At 37.5% G+C, this 21,404-nt stretch overlaps 1 protein-coding gene across 1 annotated transcript; it reads right to left on the bottom strand.

Moving 5' to 3' along the window:
- Nucleotides 1-414: 414 nt before the first annotated feature.
- Nucleotides 415-21,250, bottom strand: LOC139719493 (protein FAM91A1-like; the record flags this gene model as incomplete). Its single annotated transcript, XM_071630910.1, has 9 exons — nt 21,092-21,250; nt 19,363-19,447; nt 18,009-18,218; nt 17,693-17,760; nt 16,618-16,647; nt 8,249-8,365; nt 6,284-6,374; nt 981-1,043; nt 415-521 (listed from the first exon to the last, which is right to left on the bottom strand). Coding segments are annotated over exons 1-9 (849 nt in total), but the record flags the coding sequence as incomplete, so codon positions are not given.
- Nucleotides 21,251-21,404: the final 154 nt, after the last annotated feature.

The following is a 21,404-nucleotide window of genomic DNA, read 5'->3' on the forward strand; positions in this document are numbered from 1 at the left end:
AATTTGTCACAGAAAGTTCTTAAAGCATAATTAGGCTAAAATACATGATTCTCAGCCATTGAAAGTAAAAATATTTATCTTTAGATGAATTAATTGCAAAAACACAATTTAAATTGGATTTGTACACAAAATCATGTTTTTGAGCAATTTTTGGGTCGACGAATTTTTTTCAAAGGGGCGTAGCTTCAAAACGGTATACCCGGGAGCAACAAATTTGGTCTAAAAAGATGCGCGATACTTGAAAGAAAAAAGTCATAACATGTCGCGGCAAGAGCATGACACGTTGTGGAATAATCACGCGAAACATCGAGGGGGGGGGGTGCCAAAATGCCCCCTCCCCCGGTGGGAATAGGGTTAAGACAATTTTTCAACATTTTGAAGGCCATTTGCGTCAAGGAATGTTTGACCTCTCACCTCCGCCACGGTTGTGTGCTCATCGATGGAGACAAAGATCTTGTATAGGAGCTTCTCAAAGTAGTCGCCCTGGAGACGATTCATGACAAAGCCCTCTAGTGGCGGAACTGGGGAAGGTGAAAGAAGAATGTATTGTAATATATTGTGGTACAATGTATGCGCATCACCATTCACAAGACATTATCCCTTCCACTTTGACACATAAAAACATAAATAAGTTTTGACACACCACAACATAGTGATTAAAGCTGTTTTGTCTTTTCTTGTGTAAAAGAAGAACATGATATCAATTGCTTCAATCTAATTTCACATCGAAACTTTGCACGCAACCATTATTCATCACCACAAAATTTCCATCACAAGCAAATTTAAGACAAGAAATGGTTTTACTATACACTAGTTGATGATTAAACAAATATTCGTTGGTAGACAATGCTTAGTTCATGAGTTGCATAGAGCAAAACTTTTAATTAAAAACAATTAATTTGAAACTGTCCTCCTTTTTCAGAATTACAGTAAACATTGATCCATAATTTCTTCTCCACTTCTCTTTGCTTTCAACTCACCTGAAATGTAGTCATCATCTTCGATAGGCACATCTACATACACAAGACCTTTCAGGTACAGCTCTGGAATAAAACAAAGAAACACACTAGCATTGTTATGGTAGTGAATTGTTATGGTGACCGAGCCTTCTCCTCCATTGCCCGCACCCTAAAACTCCTTCTTTATATCCAGAATGCCTCATCTATTGAATCATTTAATATTCTTCTAAAAACTCATCTGTTTAATCAGCTGCAGGCCTCAAATTAACCGACGGCCACCGACGGCCATGGCCGTCGGTGCCCCTCTCGTTGGCCGCAATGCCCTTTCTTCCGTGATCAAAGTTACGGCCAAAAAAAATGTGCCCTTTTTCTTGTGGCCGTGGTGCCCTTTTAGAATGAAAGTTCTTGTATATGACGTATAATATGCCCTTTCTCAAAGTCTACACTTCAATAAGCTTGAACAAATTTCCTCATCTCAAATATCATACCTTCTGTTCAGTTCACTCGCGTCCCACTATTCTTATCTGATTCAAACTCAACGAGACGATGTGTACGTACACTTGTACTTAAGTACGTACGGTACGGCCGACCGGCTTTGACCGTTCCGACTGCCTCCGCAGCGCAGCGGGGTACTAGCTAGGTAGTAGTCTTCCTGGACTGTATTCGTAGTGTGCCCGCGCGTACGTACGGAAGTATGTTGATGGTGTCTGTACGTCGAGTGTCGCAATCAGCGGTTGAGCGCGTTGGGTGGGTGCAGTATGTGCATGCGTGTGTTACTGTGGGGAATGCGGCTATTAAATCGTCTGGAGCAAGTGGTCGCAAGCCAATTGCCAGGCATGTCGGACGGCTGCGAGAATTGCCTTCTCTCTCGCTCTGCATTCATGCCCGCATGCTCAAAGTAAATGTGATCGAGGGCACGCATGCGAAAAAAAGTGAAATAAAATGTAAAAAAAATTGTGCAGATCCCCCACCCCCGTAACACTGTATGTGAACACGAGTTGGCTGGTTAGTTGAAAGTTTTGTTCCTCAAAGTGCCCTTTTTGTTCCTCAAAGTGCCCTTTTGTTCCTCAAAGTGCCCTCTTTGTTCCTCAAAGTGCCCTTTTTGTTCCTCAAAGTGCCCTTTTTGTTCCTCAAAGTGCCCTTTTCGTTCCTCAAAGTGCCCTTTTTGTTCCTCAAAGTGCCCTTTTCGTTCCTCAAAGTGCCCTTTTTGTTCCTCAAAGTGCCCTTTTTGTTCTTAAAACTGCCCCTTAGGAAAAAGTGTGCCCCCCTTTACAGAAAAAAGGGGCACCTTCAAAGAAAAAAGGGCACAAGATGTGTACCCCTGCCCCCCCCCCCCCCCCCCCCCCCCCCGAGAGCTGCCCCTGTGCTCCTTCCAGGCCCTTTTTGTACTTGCAGTTGCCCTGGTGCAAAATCGGTCCCATTCTCCTAAAAAGGGGCATATTCCAGAAAAGGGGCACATTTTGATGGTGCCCCAAAAAGTATAGGGGGGGGGGGGGTATGTGCCCCCTGCCCCTGTTTTTGTAAATCCGAATATTCTAACGTTGATTATTCCGAAGCGGTATTAAAACCAGGGCCCTTTCTAAAAAGATTTATTACAATGCAACTCAAAAAATCAAATGCAGGTGATATCAAATCACACGCAACTTTTGCATTTAAACGCAATTGCGTTGCTGAAAAGACTTGCGTTTGATAATCATATAAAACTAGAAAATAATTGTTACGAACCTGAAACTCAATTGCGTTTAAACGCAACTCTAAAAATCAAATGCAAGTCCATCAAATCACACGCAACGATGTCTTTAAACGCAAGAGCGTTGCAGAGAAGACTTGCGGTTTTTGTACGAAACTAGAAACTGCGTATAAATAAATCTCTATACATCTACGGAAATGACGGAAGTGCGTTATTGTTGAAAAGACTTGCATTATTTTTTTCATTTCGTATAAGCAAATTAAAAATTAAACGCAACTGTGAAAATCAAATGCAAGTTGAGCTGCATTTTATTCCTCTGGAGGCACACACAGTCAGTTATTGATTATTGTATCATTGTATCACAAGTATTGTTTTTTTCTTTTTTTTTGTTACTGTTCATTGGGTTTTGCATTGTCTTAATGTTATTGTGTTATCTAGTTTCCATTTTATAGTGCGCTTAGAAACACCTGTGTAAAGCACCATACAAATGCAATTATCATTCTTATCATTATCATTATCATTATTATTATTATTATTATTATTATTATTGCTATTATTATTATTATTATCATCATTATTATCATTATTATCATATCATCATTATTATCATTATTATTATCATTATTATCATTATTATCATTATTATCATTACTATTACTATTATTATCATTATCATTATTATCATTATTATTATTAGTAGTAGTAGTAGTATTATTATAATTACTATTATTATTATTATTATTATTATCATTATTATAATTATCATTATTATTATTATTACTATTATTATCATTATTATTATTAGTAGTATTATTATTATTATTATTATTATTATCATTATCATTATTATCATTATTATTATTATTATTATTGTAGAACTGTGCTTCATAACACTCAATGGTTACATTGTGATGTTTCCGTTTACAGTCTAATATTGTTTAGTGTGTTTCTGTGTGTGTATGTATGTATGAGTGCATGTGATGGGGAGAGACAGAAAGACAGACAGAGAGAGGAGAAGAGACTTCAACCTACTTGTAGTTAATAGAAGATGTATGAATGACAGAATTAAATTTTTAGTGTCCTGACCCATGTCCAGTTTCATGGGTATGACATCAAATCATAGTTTTGTTTACTATGCGAAAGCACAGATGTTGTGTAAACCATAAGCATAGACAAAACTGGTGCAGTAAGATTTGATACTTCGCTCACTGCTTCAGCTTTCATTGCATGCACGTAAACAAATCAAGGTTGTAACCCACTGACGATGAATCCTGAGTATACTCGAGCAGGTATCTATACATGGGAAATGCGTCTTTTAGCAAAATCAGTCTGTCCTCGGTTTGGTTAAACAACTCTGGCACAATTCAGCCATTTGTATACAAGCTTGCTCAAGTAGTTTTCTATTTCATATTGTATCTATAGAATTTGAGTCATGGCATTTGAGATAAAGTCTTGGTTTAGCTGTTTTTGTGATTGAAAGCCGGCATGGTTGCATATGAAAGTGAAATCAAAACAAAAAAGACTATGGATAGTGCGCGTCACCTTCGACATCCTTTGTGTTCAGATCAGAACATCCGGCCGCAAGTTTTGTTCCCTGGTTAGCTCAGTTGTTTTAACGCTCATTATCAGTGAATAGCATGTTGATGATGAGTGCATAATCCTCCTTTTTATGTTGTTGTCGTTTTATCACAACAGCCCTCATGCGAGACTGTGACATTGTTAAGCTTAAAGGGACAGTATAGTATTAATGGATATGAGGATTGAGCTATAACTTTTTGTGACATACTACGAAACTAGAAATTTGACACAGCATACAATTTTAGGAGATCTACAAAGTTTATTTGATGAAAATTGGTTTTGAAATTCGGTTTGTATTGGTGGAAATGATGATTGAGCTCATAACTTTTTTTGACATACAAAGAAACCACTTATGAAATGTTACAGAGCATACAATTCTAAGAGATGCAAAGCTTATATGATGAAAATCAGTTTTGAAATGGCCGAGATGTCCAAAAACAAAGTAAAATTAAGCGATCCTAATAAAAGGTGGGTCCCACCTTTTGTTAGGATCGCTTTGTTTTGGTTATCTTAGCCATTTCAAAAACAATTTTCATCAAATAAATGTTGAATTCCTCTTGCAATTACATGCTCTGTTTCATTGGAGGCTTGTCATTATCTCACCAAAAAATTAATAAAAACATGAAATTAGGTCTCAACCAAAACTATACAATTCCTTTAATGGGATAGCATATTTATGGTGGAGATGAGGATTGAGCTTATAACTTTGTGTGATATACTATAAAGAAACCACTTATGAAAAGTTACAGAGCATACAATTCTATGAGATATTTGATTTGATTTCATTTATTTCTGCATTTTTCACAAGTATATGTGACCGTGCACTACAAAACGAACAAAAAGTCGCACACACTGATTTTGTGTGGAGACTGAAAATAGGTGAAATGGGTCAACCTAACCCATCTTGACTTTTTCATATTTTCTGAAGGAGTAAGTCTTCTTCTACATTATGTTACAATTTGGGATCATAAAATGGACAGGAAAGTGTGTTTTTTAGCAGTTTATCTTGAACTTTTTTTGGTAGAATAGTGTGATTAAGTGTGTTTTTAGAGTCCCCTTTTTATTTCTTAAAAACCTTGAACACACTCTTCACTTCAAACTCAAATAACTTTTGAAAGGATGATGTTACTGCTTTGAAAGTTGGCATCAATTATGAACAGAATGTGTTGATACGGCACTCTCAATTTCAGTTTAATCTGATTATCCCTTCATTGTTGTTACTCTGGTGATTTACATCCTGTTTTCTGTCCCATTTGTTGCGCAGCCAGCACGGCTTGGTACAGATTAAGCGCTTGAATAGACACTGTACTTCAGAGCCTCTTTTCTCAGTTCACATTTTTCCTGAGTGTGTGTTTTCTTTCCAATATTTAGATAGGTTAGGAGAGTCCGTTTGATTTTAGTTATACATCATTTTAAAGCTTAAAGTCTGCTCTTTTAGAATATGCTCTTAACTAAAATTTCATGTCTGGCGACTTTCTGTGCGTTTTGTGATGCAGGGTCACATATACAACATATATTTCCAGTACTATAACATATTATCCACCACAAGATGAATAGAAATACAGTCATCATGTACCAATAATGAAATATTGTATAGGTGAATTATAACCATACAAAAACAATTGGAAAATCATTGATTATTCAATCGGGTTAATACAAAGTTTATTTGATGATAATCAGTTTTGACACAGCTGAGATGTCCAAAAACAGAGTAAAACCAAGTGATCCTCATAAAAGGTGGGTCCCACCTTTTATAAGGATCGCTTTGGTTTGGTTATCTTAGCCATTTCAAAATGGATTTTCATCTGAAAAGTTGAATTGCTCTTTCATATTTGATATGAGGTTTCTCATTATCTCACAAAAAAAAAAAAAAAGATTAGAAACCTGAAGCCAGGTCTCAACCAAAACTATACCATCCCTCTAACCCTTTCTGCAAGTTATGGCAGGAATATTAATACAAAAATACCAATGAAATGGCTGGACAAGTGGACAAATGGACAAGCTGGACAGCTGAGGGCACATGCACATAAAAGTGTATGAGAGGGACCAAGCTTACTGTGAACAACATAGTAATCCATAGCACCAGCCGGCTGCGAGCCTGTGTCGATGATGCGGTCGATGGCATTCTTCTCAGCGATAGACACAGCCTGGAAGATGAAGAGTACAAACAGAAAACTGTCAATATAAGATTGTCTTTAAACTTTCATTCTTTTTCAACATATGCTCATGGAATCTTCTCCACGTTGGGCAGCTGAGGAAAAAGTCAAACATTGATGTAACACATCATCAAGAAGTTACTTTAATCCATTACCTATGAGAGTATAGGGGGTTCTGCAGAAAGTTTGAGTGGATTTCAAAATTTGGGAGAAAGTGAAACTTCATAATTCTTTTTAAAATTCTTGCATGTTCATGTTGCACCTCCAAATAGGCTGTAGATATTGAAGACACACAAATGCACAATGTTATCCCAATCATAACAAGCTATGAAATGAAGATATGCCACACGCCAGTCTATAATCCCCGAGATCTCACTGCGCTTAGAAATGGAAAGCTCTATGCTTAGATATTAACAAACTGTGAGACTAACATATATATTCTAACATTCTGCAGGGAGAAATACAGTACATGCCATGGAAAGCATGTGGGTTTTTGTTTTAGTTATATGTTTGACTTTTATACAAACCCTTGCCATAGTATCTACGCATCTATTATCTGAGTTTATATGTGTCATGATGGTTTTAAGTTTAGACAAATAAGAACAGAAAGGTCTAAACTTTCTTACCATATAAAAAAACCCCATAAAAACGATAAGGAGAAACGGGCAATAATATTTTCCAATAATTTATGATGCAATCATATGATATATTTTCCTACCTCTGAAGATGTATTTCATAACGTGGACTACAACTGAGAATATTTTTTTGGGGGGTCTAAAAGGTTAAATACATGCACAATCAAAAAAAAACAAATGTGATACTTGAACAATCACGGAATAACTCCTTTATTTTTATCTCATATGCATCCCATACAGTCAGCAAAGAGAGAGAGAGAAGAAAAAAAAAATGGCTTTAAAAAAAACTAGAAATGTCGCTACAGCGACTGGTTATACCCCCGCCAAACAACATTTCATAAGCTTTGGTCAAAAAACTGAGGAAGTAGTTAAATCCGCAAGATCTTTCCTTGATCTTCTGCCATTAATATGCCGTTACCATGGCAACGTACTTTCGGGTACTGTCGAAAAATGCGTCTTGCACATCTACAACCAAAGGCACACATCTGTACCAAGTTTCATGGAAACTGGGCAAAAACTGAGGAAGTAGTTTGCAACACAAAATTTTCCATCATTTTGGCTCATAATATGTGAGCTGTTACCATGGCAACATACTTTTTGTCACTGTCAAGAAATGTGTCATGCTGACCTATATCCTAAGACAAACATTCAATATGAATTCCATGAGAATTGGAAGAACACTGATGAAGCAGTTTTGCCATGAAGCATTTTGCCCTATATTTTACCAATAACATGCCGTTACCATGGCAACGCACTTTTTGCCACTGCGGAAATATGTGTCTTGCACATTAACATATTCAGATGAACATCTGTACCTAATTTCATAAAAACTGATCAAAAACTGTGGGAGGAGTTCGCGACGCAAGATTTGTACCCATTTTTGTCCATGATATGCCGTTACCATGGCAACGTACTTTTGGGTACTGTCAAAAAATATGTCTTGCACATCTACAACCCAAGGCACACATCTGTGGCAAGTTTTATGGGAATCGGTTGAAAACTGAGGAAGTAGTTCGCGACGCAAGATTTGCAACGGACCGACCGCCCGACCGCCCGACCACCCGACCGACCGCCCGACCGACCGTCCGCTGATTCCTATATACCCCCTTCAAACTTCGTTTGGCGGGGGTATAAAAAGACATAAAAGTGAACCTAAACCTTAAGTTTCATATTAAACTGGGAGAACAATGAAATGATGCTCTTTTTGCATGGTAGTATCTCTTGCTATACCTTGACATCATCCTCTGTGATGTACCCAGCCTGAACAATCCACCACGGCTCCACCGAAACATCCTCTATCGGCTTGCCAGGAAGGAGATCTCGGATGGGTTTCCTCCGGAAGAATTTCTACTCTCGCAAAAGGAGGCAGCCACAATGGCACACAGGCAGAGACAGATGGACAGATAGGCAGACAGACAGATAGATAGAGAGAGAGACAGACAGATTGATAGACAGGCAGATAGACAAAGGATAAATAGACAAAAAGACAGATAGATAGATAGACAGACAGATGGACAGACAGGCAGGTAGACAAACAACACACACATAGGTAGATGAATAGAAAGACAGACAGATAGATAGATAGACAAATGGACAGACAGGCAGACAGACAATTCATAACAACAGGAAGACAGACAGATAGATGAACAGAAAGACAGATAGGCAGACAAACAAAAATACAGATATGAAGACAGACAGACAGACGGAGAGACAGACAAACAGAGAGATAGATAGAGAGTGAGAGAGAGAGATGGGAGACAGACAGACAGACAGACAAAGGGACAGACAAGGATGCAGCAAAAGATCACACAACATACACATACCAGGAAAGAGAGAGAAAAAAACATATTTCATTTTGGGGGGACAGAAAATGAGAGAAAGCAGAAGACAAGTCAGTGATAGAAAAGAACAAAATATTAAATTTTAGACATTTTACTTCATATTTTATGCTCTCATATTCAATATTTTATTGCGTATACATGTCTATCAGTTCCAAGAGGTATGGTGTATTACTATGCATACAGAAACATTCCAACTCTGCAGGAGAATCAGCTCATTCAGCTTTAATATTGTTTACTTTCTAAATCAGGAAAAATCTGGAGAACAGTGAAGCAGTGAACTGAAAGTTGCCAAGGTGATACATATTGCCGTGATTTCTTACGGGCACAACACACTACATAACTTGTATCTGCACATTAAAGTAATAGACAGCCGTATAAATGGTTGCGCAACACATTCTGTGGCTTGCTGAAATCACAAATTTAAGAGTAAGAAAAGGGTAATCACAGAAAATAAAAAAGTGATAAATACAAAGGTCCAAATCAAAAGCAAGAAATATTAATACTACATCTAGGGAAGTTAGTAGATCTCTGTTATTAGCCTCACTTGGACATTGTACACTTTATATAGGTTGACCAATGGTGTGACATCACTGTGTTTACTACAAAACTCTCACATTTTAGTTGATTTAGTTAATTTTAGTTAATTTCCATTCTTCCCTGGTTTTTTGTCCTTTCTTGCATTTTCCTTTTTTCATTTACCTTCTCTATCTGAATCATTTCCAAATCAAACTAGAAATGTCGCTACAGCGACTGGTTATACCCCCGTCAAACAACATTTCATAAGCTTTGGTCAAAACAACATTTGATAAGCTTTGGTCAAAAAACTGAGGAAGTAGTTAAATCCGCAAGATCTTTCCTTGATCTTCTGCCATTAATATGCCGTTACCATGGCAACGTACTTTCAGGTACTGTCGAAAAATGCGTCTTGCACATCTACAACCAAAGGCACACATCTGTACCAAGTTTCATGGAAATTGGGCAAAAACTGAGGAAGTAGTTTGCAACACAAAATTTTCCATCATTTTGGCTCATAATATGTGAGCTGTTACCATGGCAACATACTTTTTGTCACTGTCAAGAAATGTGTCATGCTGACCTATATCCTAAGACAAACATTCAATATGAATTCCATGAGAATTGGAAGAACACTGATGAAGCAGTTTTGCCATGAAGCATTTTGCCCTATATTTTACCAATAACATGCCGTTACCATGGCAACGCACTTTTTGCCACTGCGGAAATATGTGTCTTGCACATTAACATATTCAGATGAACATCTGTACCTAATTTCATAAAAATTGATCAAAAACTGTGGGAGGAGTTCGCGACGCAAGATTTGTACCCATTTTTGCCCATAATATGCCGTTACCATGGCAACGTACTTTTGGGTACTGTCAAAAAATATGTCTTGCACATCTACAACCCAAGGCACACATCTGTGCCAAGTTTTATGGGAATCGGTTGAAAACTGAGGAAGTAGTTCGCGACGCAAGATTTGTACCCATTTTTGCCCATAATATGCCGTTACCATGGCAACGTACTTCTGGGTACTGTCAAAAAATACGTCTTGCACATCTACAACCCAAGGCACACATCTGTGCCAAGTTTTATGGGAATCGGTTGAAAACTGAGGAAGTAGTTCGCGACGCAAGATTTGCAACGGACCGACCGTCCGACCGACCGCCCGACCGCCCGACCGCCCGACCGACCGCCCGACCGACCGCCCGACCGACCGTCCGCTGATTCCTATATACCCCCTTCAAACTTCGTTTGGCGGGGGTATAAAAAGAAAGAAAGAAAGAAAGAGAACATACCTGAGGGGGAGGGACTTTCCAGGCACCCCCCTTACCCCCCTCTCCCCCCCCCCCCAAAAAAAAAAAAATAAATAAATAAATAAATAAATTAAAAAAAATTGTTTACTTGCGGCACTCAAGGTTCTTTTGTTTTGTTTTGTTTTTGTTTTTGTTTTTCATCACCTTTCATTACTTTCATTTCTGATGTTTCTGCATATATCTGGATGAGGCATTTTGTAGGGGTTGAACATGTCATATGGGTGTCAAATCATGATAACTGGGTACGATAATAACTGATCATGATAAGATTTAAACATACCTCTCAGAGTGACATAAAATCAAGGTATGTATATTCCATAGCACACAAATGCATGTTAAGCAAAAATCAATTGTTACAGAAATAAAATGCAGCATGCACTGGTGGAATTACTTTAAAAAAATGAAAGAGACAATGTGTGTCAAATTTTATAGAATACAAAACTCTTTACTCTGTACAAGTCCACACAGAAAGATGAAAGGAGGGGGAATCCAACTTCAATATGTTTTTTAACTCCTTCAGACTAATTATCAAATGCTTTATATTTCTCACACATGTGCTGATTATATGCACTTTCCAGATTGAACAACATTTGAAGTGCTGAAGTTTTAACAATCCCAATGAATAGCTAACACACTTTTGAGTACTCATGACTAGTGACAAAAACCGAAAGATTGAAAATTAGTAACAAGCTGTAACAGACACTGTGCACAGTGCGTGCAATGCCGTGGTCTACGTGCTTACAACCCGTTTTTGAGCATGGGTATTTTTCACTATTATTCTATCTTACAACTATCAAATTTAATCTTGAGATTGATCGAGGGTTTTCTCCAGCTGCCGCTCTACAATTTAGATTCAGTTTTGATGTTGCAATCTTGAGTGGTGGTGACTGCATGATAATTACACAAAGGTCATTGATGAGTCTTTAACCTATTCATTAGCATCATATCCTCTCTCACTTGTAACTTAAACTCTCAATGTAGTTAAAGGTAAAAACCTAGTTTCCATATGTCTGCCGAATCTGTTGATTTGGCTCTAAAATGGCCGCACATATGCATATGAATTGTGTGAAATAAAAGTTTGGGTAATGACGAAAATGTGAAATATTAGCCAAAAAGGTCCGCTGACAGTATCACAATCTTGAACGTACGTATATGATCAGATCGTGGTTGCTATAACATTTCATAACAGATAATCACTAATCGACAATCAGGCCAAAGCAGTATCCATCAATATTCTGCATGAGATTGAATCACACACAGCTTCTTGGGGAAAATATGATTGCTACGACATGATCGATCATCATGTTACGTTCTACCAACCCACTGCTGAATGAGGAGGCCTCTTCAGGAATAGTCAAGTAAGGTACTCAAATCTTAATTATTCTAAAATTGTTGATTTCTAAATACTCCAAAACAATACATTATCCTGGCAAGCAATGTTGGCCAGACAGGTTTTTTTGTAGACACTTCCACTGTATTGCAAGCAAATTGCAAATGGTGGAAGATGAATTTTCATCACTTCTGAAAACTATGTTTTACCTTTAACAAGGCTTCAAAAGAAGTTGAACCTTGTTATGCTCACAGAGGGACATAACTGTCAAACTGAGTAATACAAAACCAATGAGACACACCCATCCTGGACTACTACAGAGTAATTTATTTAGCTTATTTTTATATGCCATATCTATATTTCCAAGTAGGTTTTTATTGAATGCGAATTTTTTAAGTATGGTGCTATTTGCAAAATTAGCAACCTCATGAAATCATTAAATCTGATCTCAACACGAATGCAATGTGCATGCATATAGTCATTCCTCTATGCATCAATACTGTACTCCATGCTCTCAAATTTTAGCCTCTTGCTGTTAGATTGTCCGGAAGTCCGGATTTGTTAAAAATGGGACTCGCTATAAAATAAATGGTGTATACAGTATTTTACTTTACCAGTTGTTTGTGACCGAATGATCACACAAAATAGGAGTAAATCTAGACAGCATACATTCAGCAAGGTACTGTAGTAGTCACCTCTTTGTCATTTGGTGCTATGTGACTAACAAAAGTCAGAACAGGGTGCCTGGTTCAAAGCAAGCTAAACTGTTAAATTGCAATCGTGTATATAATGCTGATGGACAACACAAACAAATGAAAAAAAAATGCATATCGTCAAATATCAATGAAACTATCACAAATAGAGTGTAAGAGTAGGCAGTAGATATTACAACGTCATTTCAGTTTGAAAAAGATGATTACAAATAAACATACATTTGTATTACCAAAGTCAGGGGTGTGATAGAGCAGAAAGTGCATTAATGTCAAATGTGAATACCTCAAACACAGTAGAGTTTGCAAAAGAATGACTATGGCCAAAAGCAGAGGAGTAATAGCTCAGTGGGTTAATCAAGAAATCCATATATCAAACAAAACCATGCTTAAATTGTAAAGGTACATAGAGCTGCTTCAAAGCTAATCAAAATCAATTCCAAAATCAAACTGATGCAGCTCAGTAGTGACCATACAACTGTAGATTCAAATCGTGGAACACACATGCAGGTAGGCCAGGAGATACAAAGAAAAGTTTTCTGCTTTGACCCACACAGGTTGCACAGACATGAAATTGACTGCATATTTTAATTCAACAAACTGCACTGCCATGCACCACAGACAAATCTTGGCTAGAATATCACCGAATCATGTGTTTTGTCATTATTGTTGTTCTTTTTCTTCTATGAATAGCAGATATGATTTAGAGGCACAGTGTAATAGAAATATATTGTCAGCTAAAGCCATTGCTTACTGGGTACTGGCTGTTCCACTTATCAATCCTGTTGGGAATTACAATGGGTATCTGTCAGGGGCAGATCCAGGATTCCCGAAAAGAGGGGGGGTGCCAAAACTATTTCATCGGCTGACAAGCAAAAAAGAGAAAACAAAGGCTTTCGCGCAATTTTCTACTGCCACTATACTCAGCTGACAAAGATGGTTTCTTCAAAAATTAAGGGGGGGGCGAGCCCCTTTCATTTTTTCTTTTTATTTCTTTTGTTTTACAAACAAAAATAGATGAGGCGCACCTGGGGCGCCCCCTTCACGATCTGCATATGTCTGTACAGATAATATTATGTTAAAGACCCGGTAGCATGGAGAAATTTTGGGTGGTCTGATTGAATTGATCTTCATCCGCTGACTCTTTCATTGAAATCACAAGACTCTTTTGCCTGAACCATGTGCTCACTGTGTACATAGTACCATCCTAACGATGTTGGACCTATGTGCAGATATTCTTTGCTTTGACTTCAGCCTGAATGAGCTGACAACACTGGAAAACTCAATCATGACAAGCAGGGTAAAGACGTATCATACTTCAGTTAACTTCCTCAAAGTTCCTGGGTATGGGGAAAGATGGAGAATATGATTTTTATATCCTGTTGAGGGCCCAAACTATGCAAATTTAGCCAATTCTATTACACTGAAAAAAAAAAGTTTTTTTACATCTAATCATTCAATCTCTAAATGGCTTGATATCTTTATAATGCTCATCTTTCATCCCTTTTAATTTTTGTTGCTTCTCTTCAGTCCTATTAAATAATATCAATGCATTCTTATTCTCTCAAAGATACTTAATATTTTGCATTTAATTGAAACATCTAAATTCAGGAAGTGTTTCATCTTGTTTGACATCAAGAAAACAAAATAAACTGAATACAGGGGGAAAAAAATATGGGGACATACCTAAAATGTCATGACCATATAAATCCATATTTTTGTACAGTGCTTTACCCTGAGGTGCAAATTGTATTGTAAAAATTCCCCTTCTTCCCACCTTACTGCTGGCCTAACTCTCACTTACTTTTTTATTTCTGCAGAATTTGAAATTTGATATCATGTCTGAAGCAATCTACAGTACTCTATTCAACAAAATCATTAAGATGACAGCTCCTCGAATGAAGCATCAAGATCTGCAGCTGTCGCAAACGAAAAGGGCGGGGCAGGGTCGTTAAGGCATGCAATCATGGAAGGTGTGTCAGTGGGTAAATAGTGTTGTTGGTGTGTGCGAGGTATTGTGTTGGTACAGGGGGGCGTTTCATCAATGAGTTCGTCGGAGGTTTTCACCGACAAATTTGCTATCAGCTAATCAGACGCAAGGATTTCTGTAGCTTTTAACAGTTGTCGGTGTAAATCACCGACGAAAAGTTTCATGAAACGGTCCCCAGGAGTGAGGGTTAGAGGGCAATTCGCCGCTAACATACATTGGTACATGTAACTTCAGAAAAGCAGAATAGTAAGTTGAACATATCGGTGATGTCTACAGAAAAACTGACAACCGATTCAAAAGTTACAATTCTGCGCAGTTTTGGTTACATCCATGTGCCATCATGCTGGAAGAGAAGGCAGCAGCAACATATATAATGTCACAAGAGTACACCACTATGAAGAAAATATAAAGAGATTTCCACAATTTTTCAACTGTTATGAAATATATGTTTTCCCCCAATTTACTACTAAAATATATTGGTGGTGTTATTTTTCTTGAATCTTGATGGAGGTGAGTCAAGTGTTCTTTCAAAAATGCTTCAAAAAATGAAAAAATGTGGATCTCTTTTTTCATATGTGATCCTGCATCACAAAACGAACAGAAAGTCGCCAGACATGAAATTTTAGTTAAGAGCATATTCTCAAACAGAAGAGAAGACTTTAAGCTTTAAAATGATGTATAACTCAAATCAAAAGGACTCTCCTAACCTATCTAAATATTGGAAAGAAAGCACACACTCAGGATAAGTGGGAACTGAGAAAAGAGGCTCTGAAATACAGTGTCTATTCAAGTGCTAAATCTTCAACAAGCCGTGCTGACTGTGCGATGAATGGGACAAAAACGAGAATGTAAACCACCGGGGTAACAGCAATGAAGGGATTATCAAATTAAAATGAAATTGAACATGCCTTATTAACACATTCTGTCCCTAATCAATGCCAACTTTCAAAGCAGTAGCATTATCCTTTCAAAAGATATTGTGTGTACATGGTTTTTTCAAGAAATGAAAAGGGGACTCTAAAGACATACATGTACCTAATCTCCCTATTATACCAAAAAATGTTCGAGATAAACTACTAAAAAAACACACTTTCCTGCCCGTTTTATGATCCCAAATTTTAGCATAATGTAGAAGAAGACTTGCTCTTTCAGAAAATATGAGAAAGTCATGATCGGCTAGGTTGACCCATTTCACCTATTTTCAGTCCTCACACAAAATCAGTGTGTGCAAATTTTTGTTTGTTTTGTGATGCACGGTCACATATTATTATGTGTAAATCCTTACACTACCGTAACATTGAAAACTGTGGTAATCTTCTAAGGTAATGATGGAACATGGATTAAAGCAAAACTTTAGAATTCAATACATTTTCAACTGACTATCAGATTTTCATAAAGCAGCACTGATGTGTTCAACTAGTATTTCTGCTTTCACTGTGTCCACATTTTTGGTGCATTCTCATGTAATAATTTATTACCTAACACAAATTATTAGAGGTGACACTTATAGCCACACAGAAATGCCCAACTCCATTTTGACATGCATACTGCTCTTCTACTGCAGTTTTGCCTCTAACACCCGAGTGCATAAATTTATTCGAGCAGTATAGATATTTGCCTTTTCAGCAGTGAAAGACACTGAACTTGTATGAAAACAGATGCAGTAAGTCAAGGTTTTCTTATTAAAATGAACACTCTGGAAATAGAGATAACCTTTTAGATGTGACCAAAATCACTCAAAATGATCATCAGGAGAGTCTTTGAGAGAAAATATTTTGCAAAAGATATTTGAACAAACTGTATGAGTTAGACATTTCTATGAGGGGATTAGGCAGTTGGTACAGTGGATACTAGTGTCTGATCATTGCTAGCAATATCGGCAGAGTCACAACTTACTTGGATGCTACCAGAGCGATTTAGAGAAGGCTACACATTGTCAGCGATAAAGCAAACAGGATGCATGAGAGGAAAAATGTTAGGAGCATACAATGACATATCTGATACAAGAAACTTTCATTGGTTGGGGAAAGATATATAATCACAACAAAAAATTAAAGCTTGAATGAACCTTTGTGTTTGACTGGTTAGCTTTCATCCACTACTGTGGACTTTCTGGAGACAAATCTTATCACTCCTTGAACCATTCCATTCATCAATCGTTGATAACTAATAATGTCCCACAGACAACCAATCTCTGTTCAGCATTTGTTTCTTTCTGGTCTGGTAATCTTCACCAAGTTTATAAATTTCAAGCTCTTACTGGTCAGTGATATTCCTATTCCTTTAAATGGCATAATCAGTCAGTAACTGGAGCAGAAAAAAAAGGACTAAAATGCAGTTAAATACATATCTATATAAATGTATGTATATATAATATATTTGTTTAAAGTTGCTGTGAGGCTGTGGAATGGAACGTCAGATTTATAGCTACACTTGTCGCACCACACTGATATTGATAAATTCTACTCTTTTCTTCTTCAGCAGGGTATTTTTAAAGAAGGAAATGCCGTTGCAAGGTGCAATATGAAGGAAATTCTTACTAAATTCTACGAGTTGTTTCATGTTTAGTTAAGACTTAAAAAAACCTAATGATCAGCCCTCCTTGTTACTTTATTCCATTTCATTTTGTACATAGCTTGTTTGGAAGCAGCAGGTCAATTAGGATTTGTCTCCAATAGCGTCATTTTTTTTATGCTCTACAAAAATATCACATATTAACACTGTTTTGTCATCAACTTTCATCAAAGTTCTGTAAGACTGACTGGAGAGTTTTAAACAGTGTCAGGGATTTGCTCACATAATATTCAGTAGTCCACCATATAACACAAATATATTTAATTTATACAGTTGCAAACACAATACTTTTGTGTAATATTTAAGCATAGAAGGTGATTGATAACATTACAAGAAATATTCAAAGTATGACTGACAAAGTTGGAGAGAAAAGACAGGTATATTATGTTCCACCTACCTTCGATGACCGACATTGATTCATAATGTCAATGTACTGGTTTCTTCCTATTCCAAGTAACCTCAGACCTGGAAGAAAACGGAGTGAATGAGAAAGAAACAGAATTTGCTTGATCCCTGGTGCAAGGCAACAAAAGAGCGACCTTCATGCTCATGCTAGAGCCAAGATATTTTGATCAGATGAATATAAAACATATTTGCCTGGGCATGCTATTCCACTTTCAGACAAAATCTAACATACAAAAGCACTTAAACATCTATAACCTTGGAGCTCACTCTTTTCATTATTATTATGATAATGATAATAAAATACTCACAGTCTGCGGCTGTAAAATTAGGAAGGGAGTCGTAGCTCTTCTCACTGGACATAATGTCGTGCATCATGCTCAGGTAGTAGGAAAAGGGTGTGATTCTGAGCCCCTTGACGGTGATATCCGACAGGTGGTAGGGGTAGAGCATCAGGTGCTCTCGGCTGTACTTGAGCAGGTCCTCATAGTACTTCCTGTCATCCTTCTTCACCTGACGAACTTAAGATTCAATAAGAAGGAAACATGAAGACATGATTTGTGACACAGCAGGGAAGCACTCATAAACCTTGCTCCATTGTCATGGTCTGGTAGAGAGGTTCTTTCTTTTCACTGAATTTGACTTTAAACCCATGCTAAAGTGTTTTTCTTTTTGTTTTGTTTTCGTGTCGTTTTTTTTTTCAGACATGATGGCCCGAATTCACGAACGTGGTACAAATGAAACCATAGTTTAAACCATGGACAAATATCATGGAGCGCCAAGTGTCGCATGGAATATTTTCATTACGAAATCAGGTCATTTCGTTGATGAAATGATTATTTTGTAACGAAATGACAACATTTTGTTACTAAATGAACATTTCGTCCACAAAATGATAATTTCGTTAACTAAACGGTCATTTTGTCGACGAAATGACCAATTTCGTTACGAAATATTCCGTGCTACACTTGGCACTCCGTGGTTTTTGTCCATGGTTTAAACCATGGTTTTATTTGTACCACCTTCGTGAATTCGGGCCGATGAGTTTAAAGCAAACCCAAAGCAGCCTTTTCCCAATTTGACCCAATTCAGATGGCCTTTATAGTATAACAAAAGAGTCCAGTGCATGCTTTACACTTTGCATTCATCTCTCATGTTTGATCGATATTTTGCATTGTTAGTTGTTTGATGGCACATGCAGCTGAACTTGGAAAGGGGATGTAGTGCTCATCTGTTTTTGCACAGGCAGACTACCAACCTGTCCATTCTTTGTCGACGGGCAAAAAGAATCTCATGTGGGGGCATTGAAGGTTTAAAAAAAATGCAGGAGAAGTGGGTCAACACAGGTCATACTTGACTATCAGTTTTGATATGTAATTGTACATTACCAAATCTGTTTCATGTAGGTTTAAAGCTGGACCTTATATGACAACATCCCTAAAATTCAATTCATTAAAAACAAATCCCTTGATTTTTGATAAATCAAAACATTTGTAGAAAAGGGTCACTGAATGACAGAGTTTTGGAAAAGAAGATGAAGGGAGTGCACAATATTGAGAATGAGTGAGGTAACAGAAGTTTGCACGTGAGAAGTGTGGAGGTTGAAAGAGAAAGAGCCAGAAAAGGGTAAACTAGAATGAGAAACAAGAGATGTCAGAGCCTTACTTAGATTCCCTTTGTACCGCAGCTGATTTTTGATGCTGTAACTGATGACACATTTTTCATACTCCTTGGGCGAGTGTCCCAGCAGCTGTTGAAAAAGCAGACAAAAACACAATTCTAATATAAATATACAGTCACAAAACCATGCTAAAATTGTACCCTCAACATTCAGTGTATAAACTGGAAAACCCTGAGACTGAATTACATGTATAACATGAAATGCATCCTTGGGATTAGCTTCTTCTTTATCCACTTTGCCTCTTCTTCTCCATCTAGAAATCTACTTGAATTTCATTTTTTTTTTCTTCTTTGTCTCCTTCTCAGTCTACTCGTGTATTCTTCTTCCTTCTTCTTCATCTTCCTCATTTACTCATAATTCCTTCTTTTTCTTCGTCATTTCCTTCATCATTATTTCTGCATTTATTTCTTCTTCCTCCTCTCCCTCTTCTATCTCTTCTTCCTAGGGTATGGAGTTGGGGTAAGGGTTAGGTTCTCAACATATTACATTGTATGAGGGAGGGGAGAAAGAGGTTATCTAGCAAGGCCAAAATAAAGCACGCCACCCATAATTTGATTACAACGCTGTCCAGAATGCGAACAACAGCTACATAAATGTAAAAGCTATGCTTTTGCAAGCCGTCAAATTTTGGCTTGGAAGGTCAAAACTTGCTGCTGGTTTTGTAACTCTTTCTTTCTTAATTTCACCAAGTCCCTCATCATTAAGCCTTTGTTTGCCAAGCTAGGGATGTTGAATAGTGTGAGTGGTGTGCAAAACTCTATGGGGTTTCTTTGCCAATCGGCATTCAAAGCACACAACCTTAGGTTTAAACACAGACGATATGTAATGTAGTTTCTAGAGTGTGACTGTGACTTGTGACCAGGTTGACTATAACAAATGTCATAATCACAATAAATTAAAGAGCAGTGTAGAATTAGACTTAAACAGGATCTAACATATGACACTACACTGTATATATAAAAAGTACTGGTAATATTCAATGAATGGGTTGACAGATTTCTGGAGTTGAGTTGATGTGATGGTTTAGATTCTAGGCCATAGATCTAGGTCTAGGTAAAAACAAAATTGAAATTTATTCAGTCTACACCATCTGCAGACACAGTCAGTGACAGTGTGATACAGACCAGGTGGGTGGTTCACAAAGCTGTTCTTAAACTTAAGTTACGAACATCGAAGGACTTTAACGACTGGTGATCAGTTCTTGTGCTGAATTATTGAGATTCTGGATAGCACATCAGAACTGATCACCAGTCGTTCTTTACTTGGTCCTTTGTGAAACACCATCCAGTTTGTGCCAGTTTACAATAACGTTAAACAGTTTGCAATGCCATGCATGGCCCATTCATGCATGGACAGTCAACATGGCACGGCATGGCTGGTCATCATGCCCAATCATTGGTTGTTTACGCCAATTTGTTGCGGACAAGCCAAACCTCAGGCTCAGCTCAGCCAGGGTGTGGACGGAGAGGTTGTGCTCTTATAATTGCACTAGTGATGCACTCCTATCAAAACTTGATAGACTAAGGATTGATGGTACATGTATATGACAACAACAGACTGATACACCAAACACATCTGAACCACCAACACCATCGCAATTGCCGGTACAACGCATTCTATACGCAATACGCTACTCCCCACGTAGAGATATTGGAACACTACGCTCTTTTTAATATGTGGGACTAAATTGAAGCATCGACGACGTTGTCATACCTGTTTTATATTTGCTGGAAGCTTTCCCCAGGGGTAATTATTTCGGATATGGAACTCCACTTCTGAATTCATGCTCATATAAAGCTGTTACATCATGTACATAAAATCAGTTAAACTAAATTATCTGCTGATGACAACATATTTGCCTCAGAAGACGATTCGTCAGATGGTAGGATGGATTGATGGCGTTGCCAATCCCAATATCCAATTATAATGACTACTATTTTAATCGTTCAAAAGTATGTTTATGACGGAAGAAAACAAATGATAACATACATATTGTAAAAGAACTTAGCTTCATTTTTAGCATGAA

The sequence above is a fragment of the Diadema antillarum genome, unplaced genomic scaffold (genome assembly GCF_040938485.1).
Source record: "Diadema antillarum isolate AM-2024a unplaced genomic scaffold, OU_Dant_1.0 scf00000111, whole genome shotgun sequence".
Lineage (NCBI taxonomy): Eukaryota > Metazoa > Echinodermata > Echinoidea > Diadematoida > Diadematidae > Diadema > Diadema antillarum.